The 18,254-nt window shown below is 34.7% G+C and overlaps 1 protein-coding gene across 1 annotated transcript in view; it reads left to right on the top strand.

The window, feature by feature from the left end:
• The window catches only part of PRKDC (protein kinase, DNA-activated, catalytic subunit), a 167,295-nt gene that overhangs the window by 63,611 nt on the left and 85,430 nt on the right, over positions 1-18,254 (top strand). The window contains exons 32-40 of the mRNA XM_036737168.1: positions 1,958-2,181; positions 3,045-3,253; positions 8,404-8,536; positions 10,229-10,387; positions 13,639-13,842; positions 14,509-14,694; positions 15,099-15,203; positions 15,928-16,095; positions 17,825-17,952. Coding sequence (XP_036593063.1) covers positions 1,958-2,181; positions 3,045-3,253; positions 8,404-8,536; positions 10,229-10,387; positions 13,639-13,842; positions 14,509-14,694; positions 15,099-15,203; positions 15,928-16,095; positions 17,825-17,952 — 1,516 coding nt within the window. The remainder of the gene's footprint in view (positions 1-1,957; positions 2,182-3,044; positions 3,254-8,403; positions 8,537-10,228; positions 10,388-13,638; positions 13,843-14,508; positions 14,695-15,098; positions 15,204-15,927; positions 16,096-17,824; positions 17,953-18,254) is intronic.

Raw genomic sequence — 18,254 nt, 5'->3', positions numbered from 1 at the left:
TCCAGAGTGTTCTAACAGAGCAGTACTTTTGGCTGGTGCTGCCAGCCTGGAAGCTTCAGGAAAAGGCTTGTCAGTAAACTGGACACCTGTCACAAGAGCCTAGCTAAGTTTGGGGAAGCTCCTTGTGAGAGGGTTGGACACCTGGTGGTCATTTTTTGGCCATATTAACTCATAAAGAACCATTTTCTAAGGCAAAGAGGTTTTGGATCTAAATTGGTGGAGGGAGTGCCCATACCAGGGAAATCACAGATCCTTAAAGGATTGAATTATTAGGTTACTAGGAATTAGAGGAGTAGTGTGCTGGTTTAACACCCTGATGTGTTTCCAAAGTTTTAATTTGTTTAACATTACAGCATGTATCAGAGCCCTTTGATTTTTGTTTTATTTTCTATAGTCTTATATTTTAATTTGCTTGCATCTTCAAATGTATAATGCTTTTTTAAAGTGATAGGGTGAATTTTGGTAAAACTGTGATCTCTGTGTGTGACCACTGCTCATTCATGGTCCGTGGTCTGAAAATATATACAAAGTTTGGAATATCCTGGTGTCTAGGTGAATCAGAGAAGTTGATATATTGATGTCTAAGTGAATCACTCAAACAACATTGGAAGAAAGGGGAAAAGAGGCAAGTTATTTATTTTGAATGATCCCATTTATTTTTGGAATGAAATGGGCTTTCTATAGGAATAGGAGTATAAAAGGCAGTAAAATGGAATTGAGTGGGGTTATATCCCAAAGGTCTTTTTTTCTCCCTTCTGTTTCCTCTTACACAACCTATTTTGACCTCTTTTCTTGGTCTTCTTTTTGTGTACATATAACAAGGAACATGTGGCTGAGTGAGAGGTAGATTAAAGGGTACCTTTTAAAAAAATCTGGCTTGTGAGAACTGGTAGGGTAAATGGTCCTCAGGGTCTTTTATTTACAAGACCAAAATGTTGAAGGATCACTGTTGTCTCAGAAAGGTTGGAAGGGTATGCCATTTGAAAGATAGTAATTTCATTTAGCCAGAGGACTTGGTGATTATAAAATTAAGAATCATAAGGCTTTCTGAGCACTTGGCATTTAAAATTCTTCAATGACTTCTTAATGTACCTTTCTTGCTCTTAATAGTGTATTATGTGTCACTTAACTGGCAGGAGATAACTTGCATTTTCATTCTTAAACAGAAATTTATAGACTGAAGTCCAAAGGTAGAAATTGCTTTGTAAGATTTAATTGTCTTTATGGTACTTTTAATTACGTATTTTTAGTTCTTCATGAAACTTATTATTACAATTTACATTTTTACTATATAATCAGAAATTGAATACTGTATGGAGGATGTGAAAACTTTACAGTTTTTATTAGGCCATTACAGAAGCACAGAATTTTAGAACTGAAAGGAATCTCAACAGCCATCTGGCTTCTACCTGTGTCTCCTAAAAAATCTCCACTACAACATGTATGAGTGATTGTCCATCTTCTGCTTGAAGACCCCTCCCCCCCCCCCAGTGAAGGGAAATCCAAGGCAGCCCATTCCGCTGATGGATATCTCTCATTATTAGGAAGTTTTTTCTGACATCTGGCCTAAATTGCTCTATTTGCAACTTCTGCACCTGGCTTCTGGCAGTTTTCTCTGAAGCCAAGTAGAACAAGTCTAATCATATTTCCACATGACAACCTTTCATTTAATTGAAGATTTCTGACATGTCCCCTTCTTTTTTCTCCCCACTCTGTCCTCTATTCATCAAGCTAAACATTCCTAGTTCCTTCAGTGTGGCATGAATTCAAAACACTTTCATTATCTTGGTTATCCTCGGGATGCTCACCAACTTATCAGTGTCTTAAATTGTGACAGCTCTTCTAATGAAGTACTTGTTTTTATTGTACTTTTCTATGAAGACTTTTGGGTTTAGAATAAAATTGTTTTGAACTAGAGAATTGTATAATAATTGTCTTTCTTATGCATTATTCCTAGGTACAAAAGTGAAGTCTTCGTTTTTGAAAGCTGTGGGCTTTTTCTTAGAAAATATTGCTCTTCATGATATTACAGCAGCAGAAAATTGTTTTGGTACTGGCACGAAAGGCAATGTGTTCAGCCCACAAGAAAGGGAAGAATATAATTACAGCAAGTGTACAATTGTGGTCAGAATTATGGAATTTTCCTCAATGCTTCTAAATACTTGTCAGGATGTCTGCAAGGTAGGAATGCCAAAAAGCAATCTTTTTAATTGATAACCTTTATAATAGTCATTTTATTTATCATACTTCTTGTGTAGCATATTCCAAGTTTAGAATTCTTTAAACATGTTAGTTATTTAAAAAGCTTAAGTAATTAACCAAATGACAAAGATAATTGTAGGATGTTATAGGAAGCTAGCTAGTATCAAGCTGCCAGGAATTGGTCAAAAGTTACATTGCAGGAATATAGCTCATCCTATGATTTTGATCATTGCTAGTTTACTGAAAACCAGCTGCACATAAACTAAAAGGTAGTGAGATGTTTAAAAGACAAATACTGGAATTTATACATTCAAAAGGTTATTCAAAGTAGTCAGCTTGGGAGGTCATGCATTTATTCCAACAATGCTGCCATTGCCCAAACTATTTTTGGAACTCGTCTTTTGGAATTGCCTTCAGGGCTATAAGAAAAAAGTAGTGGTGAAAGGGGCTTAGCTGTTGTAACAGATCGAACTCAATTATATCACCTAATGATTAAGGTGGATGTAGGTGACACAATTGCATCGATTTTAATAGTCCTTTGGCTTTTTTTTTCATTTCTATTCAATAATTGGACTTAAAGTGATATTTACAAATCACGCAGGTTTTTATTTAGTATTTCTTGGGTTGTCTTTTAGCAGCTGTTCATTCGAAAGGAAAAATAAAATGAAATTTGCCTATTATATACATTTCCTAGAGTAAGAAGAAACTGAATGTCTCTGAATATTTAGTTTTCTCTCACTATTCTATCCTTTGTTATTGCAAATACGAAGGTTATGGTATTATAGAAGGATATTAATGACTGTTGACTAAAACAACTTATTTGATTTGAATAATTTTTACAGCTTCTTGAGAAGGATTTACTTAACTCTCACTTTATGGAACTCTTAGTCAAAACATTGTGTGATCCATCAAGTATTGGTTTTAACATAGCTGATGTACAAGTAATGAATAATCTTCCCAATGTCTGTGTGAACCTTATGAAAGCCTTAAAAAAATCTCCGTACAAAGAATCATTAGAAATCAACATAAAGAAAAGAATAACACCACAAAGGTAGGCATTTAAATTAAAAACCATAACTTTCTTAGTATAGCCTTGTAGTAAAAATTACATATTTAATGATACTGACCAGAGAGAAGGAGTGGCTTTTTTCAATGTTTTGCATGTCTCAAATGAGTTATTTGAATACCAGGATAAATCATTTTCTACTTTTTTATGGACATCTTCAGCCTGGATGTTTCACCGGTACATTCAGCTAAAAAGGTCATAACCAAATTCACTGTCCTCCTAAAACCTGCTGATCTTTCTGAATTAGCTATTTCTTTTCAAGGGTTTATGGTGCAATTTGGCTTAAAACTTCTGTTATCTTCTTCGTTTATTCTATCCCCCTTTTCTCCCATGGCTAATGAGAAGGTAAATCCTGTCAGTACTACCTTTGCCTAAATTATTTTTATATTGACCCTGTTACTTCCGTTTCCCTGCTGATTTGGTTTTTTATTACCATTCTCTTATGCTAGTAGTCTCCAAATTTTTTTGACTATCAGTAAAAAAATTTTGAGAACACACCCCCAATGTGTGTATATTTACTTATTTATAAACTACATACGTGTTCAGTGGTACTAATAGCTATGTATATTATGAAGCTTACACAAAAAAATAGGAGTTTGAAAGGATAGGATAAAAAGAGATAATATTAAATCCTTAGAGTCAATAGGGAGCCATCAGAATTTATTGAATAGACGTGAGATATGATTAGGCTTCCATTTTAGGAAAATCATGTTGGTGGTTGTGTAGAGAGGAGAGCGACTTTGAGGCAAGGATACCAAATGATAGGCTGTTGGAATTACAGACAAGAGGATGATGAGGGCCTCAGGTAGGGTCACGGTTGTAGAGTAAAAAGTTCAAGTAGAAAGGAGACAGATGCAAGAGGTGTTGTGGAAGTAGAAATGATTGACAAGATTTGGCAGCTGATCTGGATAGGTAGTGGAGAGTGAGATGTTGAAGAAGGCACTGCAATTGTGAACTTGACTTACTGGAAAGAGGGTGCCCTCTATGGTGATACAGAAGTTTAAAAGAGAAGTGGGAGTGGGTGAAGATAATATAGTGAGTTCTGTGATGTAGATTACACCTTATTCTTCTTTTTAACTTATTCTGTCCCTTCAAGGACAAAAACAGGGGAGGCAGGACTATTATTCACCAGTCCTGTCCTCTGTTTTCTCATTGATACCTTTGCTGCTGGTGCTTTGGGCATTAGAGAGCAGTTGGATTATAAGTACCTTCAGAGAATTTTGCTTTGCTTAATAAGGTGAAGGTTGGGAGATTACACAGTAGAGGAATGGGGCAGAGTTGAGAGAGCCTTTGAGGGTAAGGATAGGTTTTGGTTGTGTTGGGAGACAAGCCCTGCAATTAACCGTTGTGGAGAAGCCGGGTCGCACCCCATCTCCATTAGCCTTCAGTTGGCTGGTCACGTATCCTTTGAGGTGAAGCCTCTGCCACCTCTTTGGAGAACACTGGCTTAAACTGTTGCAATTTAAAGTCTCCCCCTCTAGTGGCTCCTTATTTCCAGTTGAGCATATATACCACTGCCACATTATTCTTCCTAAAAAAATGTATGTTTTATTACATAAACTCTGCTCACTCAAAGTGGCTTCCCTGTCAAATAAAAAGTTACAGTATTTTGCTTAGTATTCAGGACCTTCCGTGATCTGCTACCATTGTCCACTTAATTCTGCTATAAATGATTTGTGTTCCTCAAAAAAGTACCAGTTGTGCAAAGTTGAAAAATAAAAACCACAGGTTTATGGGGAAAATGAAGGTGAGACACAGCGCTCAATAGCTCCATTGTTGACATATTAAAAAAAATAGAAATCTAATAAAAAGTTAGCACAGTTTTATGCATGTTAAATGGTGAAGAAATAAATATACTCGTAAATAGTGGCAGTCCAACGTCCCCAACTGCTACTCTGCCTAAGCCCAGTTTCCCATGGGCTTAGACTCATAAAAATCTTGGGGAGCAGGGGAAAGAACACAAGGATGAATGACAGACCAGCCCTCCTTCATCTACAGCACCTGTTTCATCAGAAGCTATACAATAAATACGGCACTTTATGTTGACAAAGACTTGAAGTTTTCTTGTGGAAGTTGGCATCAGAATAATGGCAGCTTTTGAATTATTATGAAATGTAATTTCTGCATAATCAGTCACATGTAAGCCAGCTCAAAATTTATGTTAACAGTAAAAAATGTTCCCTAATGTATCAGTTGAGTTAGAACCAATTCAAGTTTTCAAAACAAGTGTTATAGAAGAACTGACACTGCCTTAATGATTTTATTTGCCACTATTTCCTTTCATGCAACCTACCTTCCAGTGAAACTGAACCATTTACCTTCTTGTATCTTCAGCTCCAAGTTCCAATTGTTAGCCAGTCTTCAAAGGCCCATTTCACATATCAATGCTTTTCAGAAGCCTTTCCTGATTTCTACCTCCCATTTCCCCACCTCAAAGTAATCTTTCTCTTCTATTAACTTGTAAGACACTTTGTATCTCCCCTCCCCAATTGGATCTCTTGCCCCCTCTCCACTTCCGTTTCTCTCCTTGTTCCTCTATAAACACAAAGCTTTGTCTCTTCAGTGATTTTTAATCTATATCAAGGCAACTTTATTCCCACCAGCTCTTTTTTCCTTCACCCTCAAACATCCACTCTTTTCTTCCTTTTTGTTACTTTTTTCCCCTGGAGTTTTGCTTGACTTCTTTCTTCCTTTTATCTAGTAATTTAATTCTTCCTCTCTTTTTTTCTCTCAAGTTTCTCTTCCTTCCTCTCCTTCCCTTCAACTTGTTTTGTTCATCAGTTTTTAAAATTTCATTTTTACTCCTTTTTCTAAAAAGAGACTATTTCCGCTTTTTCTCTTCATTATTTATCTTCCCTTTCTGTCTATTCTAGACTTTCATTTTTTGGTTCATAGTCCTATAGTCTTTAGTCTCTATATTCCTCATGAAATTAAAGCTTCAAAGGTTCTTATTTTGGGTGTGGTAACCTCTTCTCACCAGTTCTTTTTTATTCTCAGCCTCAACCCCTTTTTTCTGTTGTACCTCACTCTTTGAATTCCTACAGGTTATAGGGAGGATTTTGCCCCATGGTAGAAATTTTCCTATGTCCCTGATTGTGTAGTTCATTTATTAACCTTTGGCCTTTGCTATGGTCATTCAGTAGTAACTGTTTTGTTATTTTATTACCATCCTTGGTTATTGTATTTGTTTGCTTTTCTTGTATATCTCTTGTTTGGGGTTGTTTGCAAAGCACATAATATTTTGAAGTCTAGTTTTCTTTCTAGGACTGCTTCAAATCATTTGTTGTTAAATGTCCATCCTTTTCATTAATGGTTAGGCTTACGTTTGCAGAGTAGGTCACCTTGGGTTGCATCTTGAACACATTGTTCCTTGCTCTTCAGGACACATTATTCCAGTCCTTCTTGCAGTTTCTGGTGAGTGTAGAATAGACTTGTGTTATTGACTTTCCTTTATATTTTATGATCTTTATCCTGGTTGCTTGGAGAATTTATTGTCATTATTGGAATTATAAAATTGAAAGACTGTGTATCTTGGAATTCACAACATAGCACTTTTTTTTTCCTAAAGACTTTTGAGGTCTTTGGATGGATATTTGTTTTTTGTTTCCGATGTCCCAGGCAATTTTCTTGTATTGTTTGTTGCACCATAGCATTTGGGTTTTTTGACTTGTCATGGTCTTCTGGGAGACCTATAATTCTTAGATTGTCTCTTCTGCATCTTATCTTTAGGATCAGTTTTTTTTTTGTATGATGAGCATTTTTCCTTTTAACATTTGTACTTTTCACTCTTCCTCTTCAAGATTGTCCTTCCCTTCTATTTATTTGCATTTACAATCAGTTGTCTCTTGTTTCTTCAGTGAGGCCAGTGTAGATTCAAGGTATTCTGTTTTGACAATTATTTCTGTTGTGTAGGCCATAAATACCAATTTTACAATTCTTATTTCTCTTCTAAGCCATTCAGGAACATCCTGCTATGGTTTCATACTCTCTTGGGATTCCACAGATGTTGATTCATTTTCTTTTGTCTTGCAACATTGACTCACAGATATCTGTACTCTTTTAGCTCATTTTGAGACCATATATTCCCTTCTGTTATTAATATCTTCTCCATTGGTTTATTTGCTTTTGCTCAAGGCCTTTGCCTGAGGTTTTTTTTCCTACCAAGATCTTTGATAATTTCAGTCTTTTCCGTATATGGTACCCGACTGCTCACTTTAAAACTCCTTCCTTTTTTATTGTGACTTCCCAGGGAGCTGAACCTCAGTCCTGTCAGCCACCGCCCCTGCTGAGTGATTTCACATTTCTCCAGCCTCAGTCTCTGTCCCAAGTGATTTCTGTAAGGGTAGTACTAGCCGTAGCTGGATCCTGCATTCTTTCCTTTAGATGTAATGGAGCTTTACACAGCCCTATGCAAGTGTCCTGCCTCAAGGCTCTTTTCCTCAGTTTTTTGACTAAGCTCTTGTGTAGTAGAACTTCCCTGCTATTATCCCAGCCTAGCAAGCTCTTGGCTTTTGGTTTTCCAAGGACCATGATGGGTAGGGTGGGAAGGGGTGCTGAGTTAGGGTTATGAAATTAACCTCTGTTGTTAGCTCATTAGGGCTTTTGGTATCCTAGTCTGTATAATTCCTATTTTGGAGAAGTCATGTGGATCAGAGAAAATATCTAGTCTTCCACCTAAGCCATGTATATATATATATATATGTATATATATATGTATATATATATGTATATATATATGTCTTGTGACCCTTATTAGATTATGTGATTGTTGAAGATAAGTCTGAAGACGTCTATGTAGTAAGTATTCAATCTGTTGAATTAATGAAGGTTATCTAATAAAATTTGCTAATGGATTTAGAGCCCAAATTGAAAGCCTAGAACCAATCACAGATAATAAGATACATGTCAAAACTTAGCTACATCTAATCTAGCCACATAACCTGGAAATAGCTGAGCTATCTCAGATGCTAAACAACCCACAGATCTGATTCCAAGACTGGTAGAAAGGTACCAAGTAACCATTAGTTACATTTATAAATGAATCTATGTAGCAGTTTTTCTATATTGTATTGATAGAATTTATTGAGATCAAAAAGTAATTTTGTTTTGTTTTCCTTTTGTCTTAACCTGGCCAGCATTGAAGTCATTTGTGCTGTTGATTTATACAATCCAGATGCTCGATTTGATAGAGCTAATCTGACTTCTATCCTGTCAGCCTGTAAACAGCTCCATAAAGCAGGTCTTTTGCATTCTACAGTAGAGTCTCAGGTAAACATTTTCATGGAAAATAAATTATTTGCATGCCTTTTGCCTTGATTGTATTGAATTCTTGCATTCATTTGTACCATTCATCAAGAACCTTTAATAAACAGAGAACTCTGTATACTTCGAGTTCCAAAAATATTTAAGGTATTGTCATTTTATTGCGTTAGTGACACAGGTATACACTCCCAAACAGATAACTTGAACTGATTTAAAAATGAAAGTAAAGTTAAAAAACTTGAATTTCTGCCAAATAGTTTTCTCTGAAATTATTTGTGTTAAATCACCAATTGGACTTCTGTTGATTCTCTATATAATATTCTGTGTTCACCTACAGAATTAGGAAGCTAGTAATAATTTTTTAAAAAGATCTATAATAGTATGTGTAGAATTAGCCAATATGGGGGAAATTGACCCTAGGAAATATAACCGAGTTTACATTGCCATATTAAACATCTTGCAAGGTAAAAAAAAAAAACTCATTTGCTCATGAAGAAAAATATATATCCTTTAAAATTTATTATTAGCAGACTATGTTCAACAAATAGCATTTCCATATATAAAGAAGATTGTAAAGGGAGGGCTGTATATCAAACCATGAGTATTTTAAAAATAAATATCTATATATTCAATTTAATGTGGTTAACCATTAAACCTCTTGCTTGCCTGTGCCTTCTGAACTTAATTTTGCTCTCATTTATATTTTTAAATGTTTTGTTGACATTCTTTTCATTTTGCATAACTACCACCATCTACCCTTTGCACCCTCCCTTGTAATAAGTATAGTCAAATAAAAAATATGTTATATTGATTGTATCTGAAAATGTATGCTCATTCTATAATTACAGTTCACCTCTGTACTTAATAGTGTCAGGCATGCTTAGATCAGTCTTCTGGAGTTATGGTTAGTTATTGAATTGGAGTTCTTAAGTCTTTTAAATGTGTATTCCTTTGTAGTGCTGTCATCATTGTATAAATATGGCCCTCAGTTCTATTCATTTTACTCTGGATCACTTCATACAAGTCTTCTTAGGGTTCTCATCATCTGTCTCTTTCATAATTTCCTGTAGCACAATAATCCATTACATTTCCTGCACCATAAGAATAATGTAACCATTACACTTAGACCATAGTTGGTTCAACCATTCCCTACTTGATAGAAAACCCACTTTATTTCCAGTTTTTTTTGCCAAAGCATAAAAGTACTACTATATTTCTGTACATGAGACCTTTCTCAATTTCTTTGATCTCCTTGAAGTATATTTTTATAATGGTATTTCTGGGTCAAAGGATAGATGCACAGTTATATTGACTTTTTGGGTATAATTTCAAATTGCTTTCCAGAACAGTTGGACCAGTTCACAGCTGCACTACCAGTGCATCAGTGTGCCTGTCCTCCTGTAGCCTTCCCAACAATTATCAATATCCTTTTCTGTCATCTTTGCCAGTCTGATGGATGTAAGGTAGAACATCAGTGTGTTTAATTTGCCTTTCTCTTATTAGTGATTTTGGGTATTTTTTCATAGGCTTGTTGATAGCTTAGATTTTTTTCCCCTTTAGAACCGTTTGTCATTATCTCTTGACAATTCATACATCGAAACTTTTAAAACAAAATACTTTTTATAGACTTTATTTAGGAAAAGTTTTATAGCCATAATGTTGTTTAATATTTTATTATTGAATATTTCTTTATTTTAGGCTACACATCTACCCCATCCAATTGGCGCTAAGCTCCTGTCTGTTGTTTATAAAGGCATTGCACCTGGAGATGAGAGGACTGCTCTTCCCTCATTAGAAATCAGTAGTAAACAATTGGCAAGTGGACTTCTGGAGTTGGCCTTTGCTTTTGGAGGACTGGTAGGAGAAAAAAAAGAGTTTTGTGATGCAGCGTATTGGTTATAGGAATATGTAGCCCCATGTTTTCCTTTTGTTTCGAAAAATAGAATTTAACACTTCATTAAATAGTTGGGTCATTGTGGTAAATTACTTCTGTTGGAATGAACATCCCTAATCCTTCAGAAAATGTTTGTCTTTGACATGAGGCTGGAACTTAAATCTTACTCTGGTTTATTTCAGAAGATCTGAAAATACCAGAGAAACTCTGTATTTGCTGTGAGCTCCATGACTACTTCTTACAAAGATAGTCTTAAATTATTTAATTTAGGTCAACTGTTTGCTTTCCCAGTCCTGCGTGATATGATATGTGTTCTGTTATTTGTGCTGTTGTCTCCTTCCCAAAACCTGTGCTATCCAAGTAATCCAGTAATGTTTAGGGTTGTGAGACTAGAGATACAGATTTTCATGAAGAAATTTGAAAACATGGAAGAGGAAGTAAGCATTTCGTCTTTGTTGTTTTCTGTTAATAAAATTGGAGATTTTTTGGTAAAGAAAAATATCTTAAGTGCTTTTTTTCTGTCAGGTCTAAAATGTGCTTACAGGAGCATAAAGTTGCATTATTCATAACTTTTTTTGCTCCAAAATTTTTCATGCTTTAAGCTTTTACTTCATTTTCCTATTAAGATAGTAACTCCAAATTTACCTTTAAGCATTCTTATTTTTTATGCAAATGAGTCTACAATCTCATCAAGTTAAAGGAATGTAGAGTCTGTTAATTATTGCCAGTTTATGAGTAGATTAAAAACTTTTTAAAAGGAAAGAACAAATTGTATAATAAAAAGAGATTTCTTTTCTTCTCTCTCAATACTATCTTATCAGCTCACATGGATTCAATGAGCATATCTATGCAGGTGATTCCCAGATCTGTGTATCTAGTCCTAGTTTCTCTTCTAAGTTCCAGTCTCATGTCACCAACTCCCTCTTCAGACATCTTGAACTGAATGTCCTGTGAACATCTCAAACTCAACATATGCACAACAGAACTCAATATCTTTACCACCATGCCCTCCACTCTTCCTAACTTTGCTATTGCTATTGAAGGTACCACCATTTTACTGGTCACTCAGGCTCACAGCTTGGTGTCATCCTCAGTTTCTCACTCATATTCACATCCGATGAGTTTCCAGGTTTTGTTCCCTTCACAACGTCTCTTGTATGCATCCCTTTCTGTCACACAGACGTTACCTTGCTGCTCCCCCTTACTTTTTCTAAGTCTCTCCCCATTCTGGTCTATCCTCCACTCAGTTGCATGCAGTTTTCCTAAAGCAAAAATCTGACTGTTTACCCCACTACTCACTATACTCCAGTCATTGTCTCCCTGTTACTTCCAGCATTAAATATAAAATTTCTTGTCATTTAAAGTCCTTCGCAACCTATCTCCTTCCTGCCTTTCTTGTCTCCTTATACTTTTCTCCCCTCTCTGTATCTAATATTCAGCCATACTGGCTGGCCAACTTGCTGTTTCTCAAACATGGCCCTACATCTTCCACTCTATGCCTTTTCATTGGCTGTCTTCCATGCCTGGGATGCTTTTGAGATTCAGTTCAGATTCCAACTTCTGGAAAAGTTCTTCCCTAGTGGCACCTTCCCTCCAGCTTCTAGTGCCTTCTCATTGAGATTACCTTCTATTTATATTGCACAGTCATAGTTATTTGAATATTATCTCCTCCATTGGAATATATCATGATCTTCCTGAGGGAAGGAATTTTGTTTTTGTCCTTATTTAAGTCCTTGACACTTATCACAGTGCCTGGCACTTAGTGAGCTCTTAATAAATGCTTGTTGATTGACTAATTTAGCACACTTCATAGTGTTAAGCAGATACAGAAAGCACTGTTTTCGGGAAGAGTTGAGAAAGGAAAAAAAAGATAATCTATAAACTTATAGAAAATAACTTTTTAATATCGAAATTCAGTACAATAATTTCATTTGATAAAATTGGAAATTGAAAAAAAAATTTCTACAGATCTAATTATACTATAATTAGATGTAATTAAATTCTTTTTCTAGTGAAAAGAGAAAAATATAGTTTAGCGTCTTCTTGCACACAAACACTAATATATAGAAATTTTTAGTAGTACCATCCCACCCGACTTAAATGTAAACAGCCTTTTAGCCTTGCTGACCCTACATTGTGTAGGAAAATGAGCATTGAACTGACTCTAGTCATGAGGCCAAGGTAAGGAGATAGTGGTTATCGGAATGAGAGATAGCCACTTCAAACTTTTGAGACTGGAGATGGAGGAATGTGAGGAATCTCCAGTAGGCCAGTCTGCAGAGAGGGCAGTAATGTGTAAGAAGACTGAAAGGGGAGAGTAAGGTACTAGGCTTCACATGCCTGGGACATTAAGATTAAGTGACTTGGGTCTGCTTTGGCATCCTGCCTCTCAACTTTCTTGTTTTCAAAGTTATTTGTATGGTCTTTTTTTCTGGATAAGAGTTGTATTAACTAATTTAAAATGATTTTACATGAAACTTCCCATTGTATAATTTTTAATGGAGTAAAGAAGTATGTAGCAATATATGAAAACTTTATGAAACATTTTCCTTCGGGGGAAAAAAGCCGTGGAAGAACAGAGGGATTCCTTAACATCACTCCCACCTCACCCCTGACCTAAAATTTTTCCTAAAATCTTTCCATCTCTATGCCAGCATTTGGGAGGGTGGAAAAGGTTAGTGGGAGGAGTTGAATGATATGGGGCTATGTGGGAATTTAAAATTCTTTTCAAATTTATATTATGCAGAATTGAAACGATATAATATTCTTTAAGGGTCATTTCCAAAGATTTGAAATATGGCAGTTCTTTTCTTTGGACAAAATGAGCCCACATTCCCTTTAGGAACGTCATGTATGTGATATTTAAGGTGACTGAGTTTCAGAATTCTGTAATTCTGTGTATCAAACCAGGTTCTTTCATAGAGATTGGGGGTTGGACTCAGTGGTCCTCAATATATTCATTATAAATGAAAGTATATCAGGGCTGAAAGGATCCGTCTTTCATTTTTATTTAGAGATAGATTTTACCAGCTAGATGGTAAAATATACATTTTTTTTTTCAAAAGAAAAAGGTCTAGAATTATATTACATCAAGCATTTAATTTCTTTAGTACTGATTTGTTTTCTGCTGCAAAAACACCAACTATTTAAAGACATATTTCTTAAGTTATATTTTAAAATGAGGATAACTTACAACTTTTCTTTGTTTTCACAGTGTGAAGAGCTAGTGAATCTTCTGTTGAATACAGTGGTCCTCTCTGTGCCACTCTCAGGAACATCCCAGAAAAATCTAATCAGCTTCTCCCATGGAGAATATTTCTATAGCCTATTCTCAGAAGTCATCAACACTGAACTACTGAAACATCTCGATACTGCTATATTAGAGCTTATGAAATCATCTCTGGATAATGCCAAAATGGTACTGAATCATTTTCTTTGAATAATTATATATATAAATTGTCACAAATTACCCGGAACATCTTGTCATTTAAAAAAAAAAACTACTGGTGGAGGTGGAAACCTCTTTTTTGGTAATTTCTAGGTCTCATCCGCTGTTGAGATGTTGGGTTTCTTCAACTCCCTAATTCTTTATGATGCTTCATTTTCTAGAATATTTAGTTTATGCCAGGCTTTTGGTATCAGTAAAATCTGCATTGCCCTGAGCATGCTAATTATTGGGGCAAGATTAATGTTCTGGTTAAAAAAAAAACAATTTTAAAAAAATGAAGATGACACTATTTCTTTTTGTGTATTTAGCTTACCTACCCTATTAAGGTAGAGTAGAACAATTCTTAAAATTTATATCTTCTTTTCTAAGATTAGCAGTAGCACATTACCTGTTCGTATCTGCTGCAGAGGATTGTTTTATGGCTGTGTCATTAGTAGTAACTTTTTATTAACCCAGAGTATATTTGACTTGTAAGTAGCCATGACATGAAAAAAAACCTTTTTCTGGTGTATGCAAAATTAAGCAATTTTTTTTTGCATTTTTTGTTCATCTTAAGAGGCAAGAAATACTCCTTAAAAATGATGCTGTGTTAGAAAATGTCACTTAACGACTGTAAAAGACAACTTTTCATTTCAGGTGGGTGCCATTTTGAATGGTATGTTAGATCAGAGCTTCCGGGATCGAACTGTACGGAAGCAGCAAGGAATGAAATTAGTAGCAACAATTCTTCAAAACTGGAAGAAACTTGATACGTGGTGGGCCAAAGATTCTGCTCCAGAAAGTAAAATGGCAGTTTTGACTCTGATGGCTAAAATTCTACAGGTATTTTGCAATTATTTAAAATTGCTATTATATTTATAGCTTTCTCCAAAATATGTGTATTAAGCACTTTCTTTCTGAAGTTTCTTAAAATGTTGATGTAATGAAGATGGGTTATAATTAACTGCATTTTAAAATTTTGGTTTGGCAATAGCAGTATTTCTCATTTTCATTCTTCCATAGGTGTTCTGAATCTTGTATTTGTGGAGTGAGTTTTGCTTTTCAGTGTGCTTTCTATTTGTTTTATTGTAATTTGTACAACATTTTAGAAAAATAATTAAAAGCCTAAAGAATTATATTCCATTTGTGAAATTTAAAATATGGGGGAAATGTAGGGGAAGTAATAGCCTTTTGGGAAAGTATAGAAAACTGTCCAAATTATTATTGTTGGTTTTTAATCCCTTCAGATAGACTCGTCTGTATCTTATAGTATAAATCATGGAGCTTTCTTGGACGTCTTCATTACATATACCAGTTTATTAGATGATCCAAAGTTGGGTCTCAATTTAAAGGCAAGTTATGTTTTTTTCTTTTACATGAAATCTTATAGGATGATGTAGAGAAAGAGAAATTCTTATGGTCTTGGAAAGAGAACTTTGGAGATTATTTAAGACATCTACTTTTCTGCTTTTCCACTTGAGTGCTTTTCAGCCTCAGTGAGGAAGATGGGGAGGTATTCCACCCCAGGGAGGGGCCACTCTGGAGTCCTGAACCAGCTCTAAAAGGGCAGGCTTGATTACCCTCTTAGTGTCATGTATCTATATAGAGTAACATAAAGTCTGTATGGATTAAGAGAAAATATCCTGTGAGTTTATAGTATAATTATACAATATATATATATAATTTTGTGTGTATATGTATGTATGTCTGTCTGTGTGTGTATATATATATATTATATATATATATTGTGTGTGTGTGTATATGTACACACACATATATAAATAGACACACACACACACACACACACACGCGCGCGCGCGCGCTTACACAATTTCCTATGAGTTTGCAAAGATTCTAGTCAGTGAGTGACCTAAAAGAAGGAAGGCTGAGATTGAGGCTTTGATTCAGGTTTTACCCTTACAATAAAATTAAAGCATTATAATGAGATAATTCATTTCATATGAGCTCTTATTTTAATTACTTTTAGTAAATAATCATTTTAATTCATCAGTATAGACTGTTGGCCACTTTTAGTACAATCTCATATGTCTATTATTGTTGACGTTTCCTTGACAGAGTCAAGCTTTAATCATTCTTCCATTCTTTACCAATCTTACTGGGGAAAGACTTGAAGACCTTAAGCTTGCCCTTGAAAAGCTTGTGGCTTCCAATTTCCCAATGACATCTCATGAATTTGTCCAGGGAACTCTGAAATACAACAACTATGTGGACTGCACAAAAAAGGTAAGTAATGAACACAATTGTATAAATTTGAAATATTGATTGTTAGTCATTTATTCAGTTCTTTTCCTATTTTCAAAAATAAAAATGAGATGATTAGTGCAGATGTCAGAAAATAGAAAGACATTGTACTGTGAGTAGAAGAGTAACATTGAATTAATTCTAAAAGTTGGAGTGATTCTGAAAGCACATTTCAATATTTAGAATAGTTTTTCTGTTCATTTAGTAAGATTAATAATGGGAAGTTTCTCTGATAAGGGTATTATTTTCAAAATATTCAAGAAACTGATTCAAATTTATAAGAATAAGAACCATTCCTCTATTGATAAATGGTCAAAAGATATGAATAGGCAGTTTTCTAAGGTAGAAATCCAAGCATTTGGCAGCCATGTGAAAAATATTTCAAATCACTAGTAATTAGAGAAAGGCAAATTAAAGTAACTCTGAAAAACCTTACACTCCTTAGATTGGCAAAATTGGCCAAGAAAAAAAAAAGAAAATGAAAAATTTCGTAGGTACTGGGAAAACAGGTGTAGTAGTGCACTATTGGTAGAAGTGCATAGTTTGGGACTGTGTATAAAAGTCAGTAAATTGTGCCTACCCTTTGATGTAGCAAAATGCTTTTAGGCAGATACTCCAGAGAGCTCAAAGAAAGAGGAAAAGAACTTATATGTATAAAATATTTGTAGCAGATGGCAAAAAACAGAAACTAAGGGGTCTCCCATCAATTGGGGAAGGACTGAACAAATTATGGTATATGAATGTAACAAAATGCATTTGTGCTGCAACAAATGGTGAAGGGGATGGTTTCAGAGAATCTTGGGAAGATTCATATGAAGTGATGCAAAGTGAAGTAAGCAAGACTAGAACAGTTTACATATTAGCTATAATATTGTAAAAGAAAACAACTTGAAAGATTAATAGAATTAACTTGAACAACCACGAGGGAGACCGAAAAAATAGATTTTTTTGTTAATTGAAAAATTTTTTTAAATAGAGAAAAAAACAGCTTTTATATAGTGAATTGGTGGTTGGCCTTGAAATCAAGAAGTCCTGGGTTCCAGCTGTACCTCTGATCCATACTGGCTTTATATTTATATAAAAATAAGGTTATTTATTTATTGTGATCCTGGGCACACAATCCCAGGCAGTTTTCTCCGTGAGTAACAAATAAATTGCTATTTCGTATTAGTGGGGTAGTTCGTTTACTGGAAGTTTCTCACATGGATACATTCTGCTGGCCTGTTAACTCCCACCAATAAAATATATCTATGTAACTATTCTTCACCATTTTTATATATACACGTTTGCACATATGTATGTGTACATACATAAATACATACATATACACACATGCTTTGCCTGGGTCATTGTAAACTAATTTTCAAACTTTTAGTTTCTTTTGTTTTAGGCCCTTCACAAATATTTATTGTTTTACACTATACTCAAATGAAGTGCTTGTTTGAATATCATAATTTTGGTTTATTATACACATAAATTGTGTGTAATAAAGGCCAATTTTTTATCTTTTTTGTCTGTTTTGTCTGTTTTTTTGTCTGTTTACTCAGATACTAACTTTATAATAAAAGGTAGTTCTAATTAGGACATAGAATATATAGTCAAGAATGAATGAAGAATATGTAAAATGAAATCCTAAAACAAATATTTCTTCATTATTCATGCACATATCACAAAGAAATGGTAATATTATGGCCAGAATTTGTTTTCTCAGTTTCTAGATGCATTGGAATTATCCCAGAGCCCTATGTTATTGCAATTCATGACAGAAATTCTTTGTCGAGACCAGAGGCATGTATTAGAAGAATTATTTCAAACTACTTTCCAAAGGATTTCTAGAAGGTAAATTATTTTTTAAATTTATGAATTCTGTGCAGATATTTTAGAGTTTATGAATTACACATTGTATCAAATTTTATTTTTATAGTGGCCCTGTGAGATGGCGTAATGCAATTTTTTTTCCATTTTTTCAGATGAGGAAACTCAGAAAGATAAAATGGCTTGCCTCAGGTCACGTAGCTAGTAACCAACTGAGCTGGGTTCAAAACTCGTATTCTCTGTCTCTAGATTCAATTTTCTTTCCAGAACACTACTACTGTCTCTTCTATAATGCGAAATAATAATGAACCATCCTCTCCACCAGG

The sequence above is a fragment of the Trichosurus vulpecula genome, chromosome 1 (assembly GCF_011100635.1).
Source record: "Trichosurus vulpecula isolate mTriVul1 chromosome 1, mTriVul1.pri, whole genome shotgun sequence".
Lineage (NCBI taxonomy): Eukaryota > Metazoa > Chordata > Mammalia > Diprotodontia > Phalangeridae > Trichosurus > Trichosurus vulpecula.
This window is presented reverse-complemented; position numbering and strand designations above follow the sequence as displayed.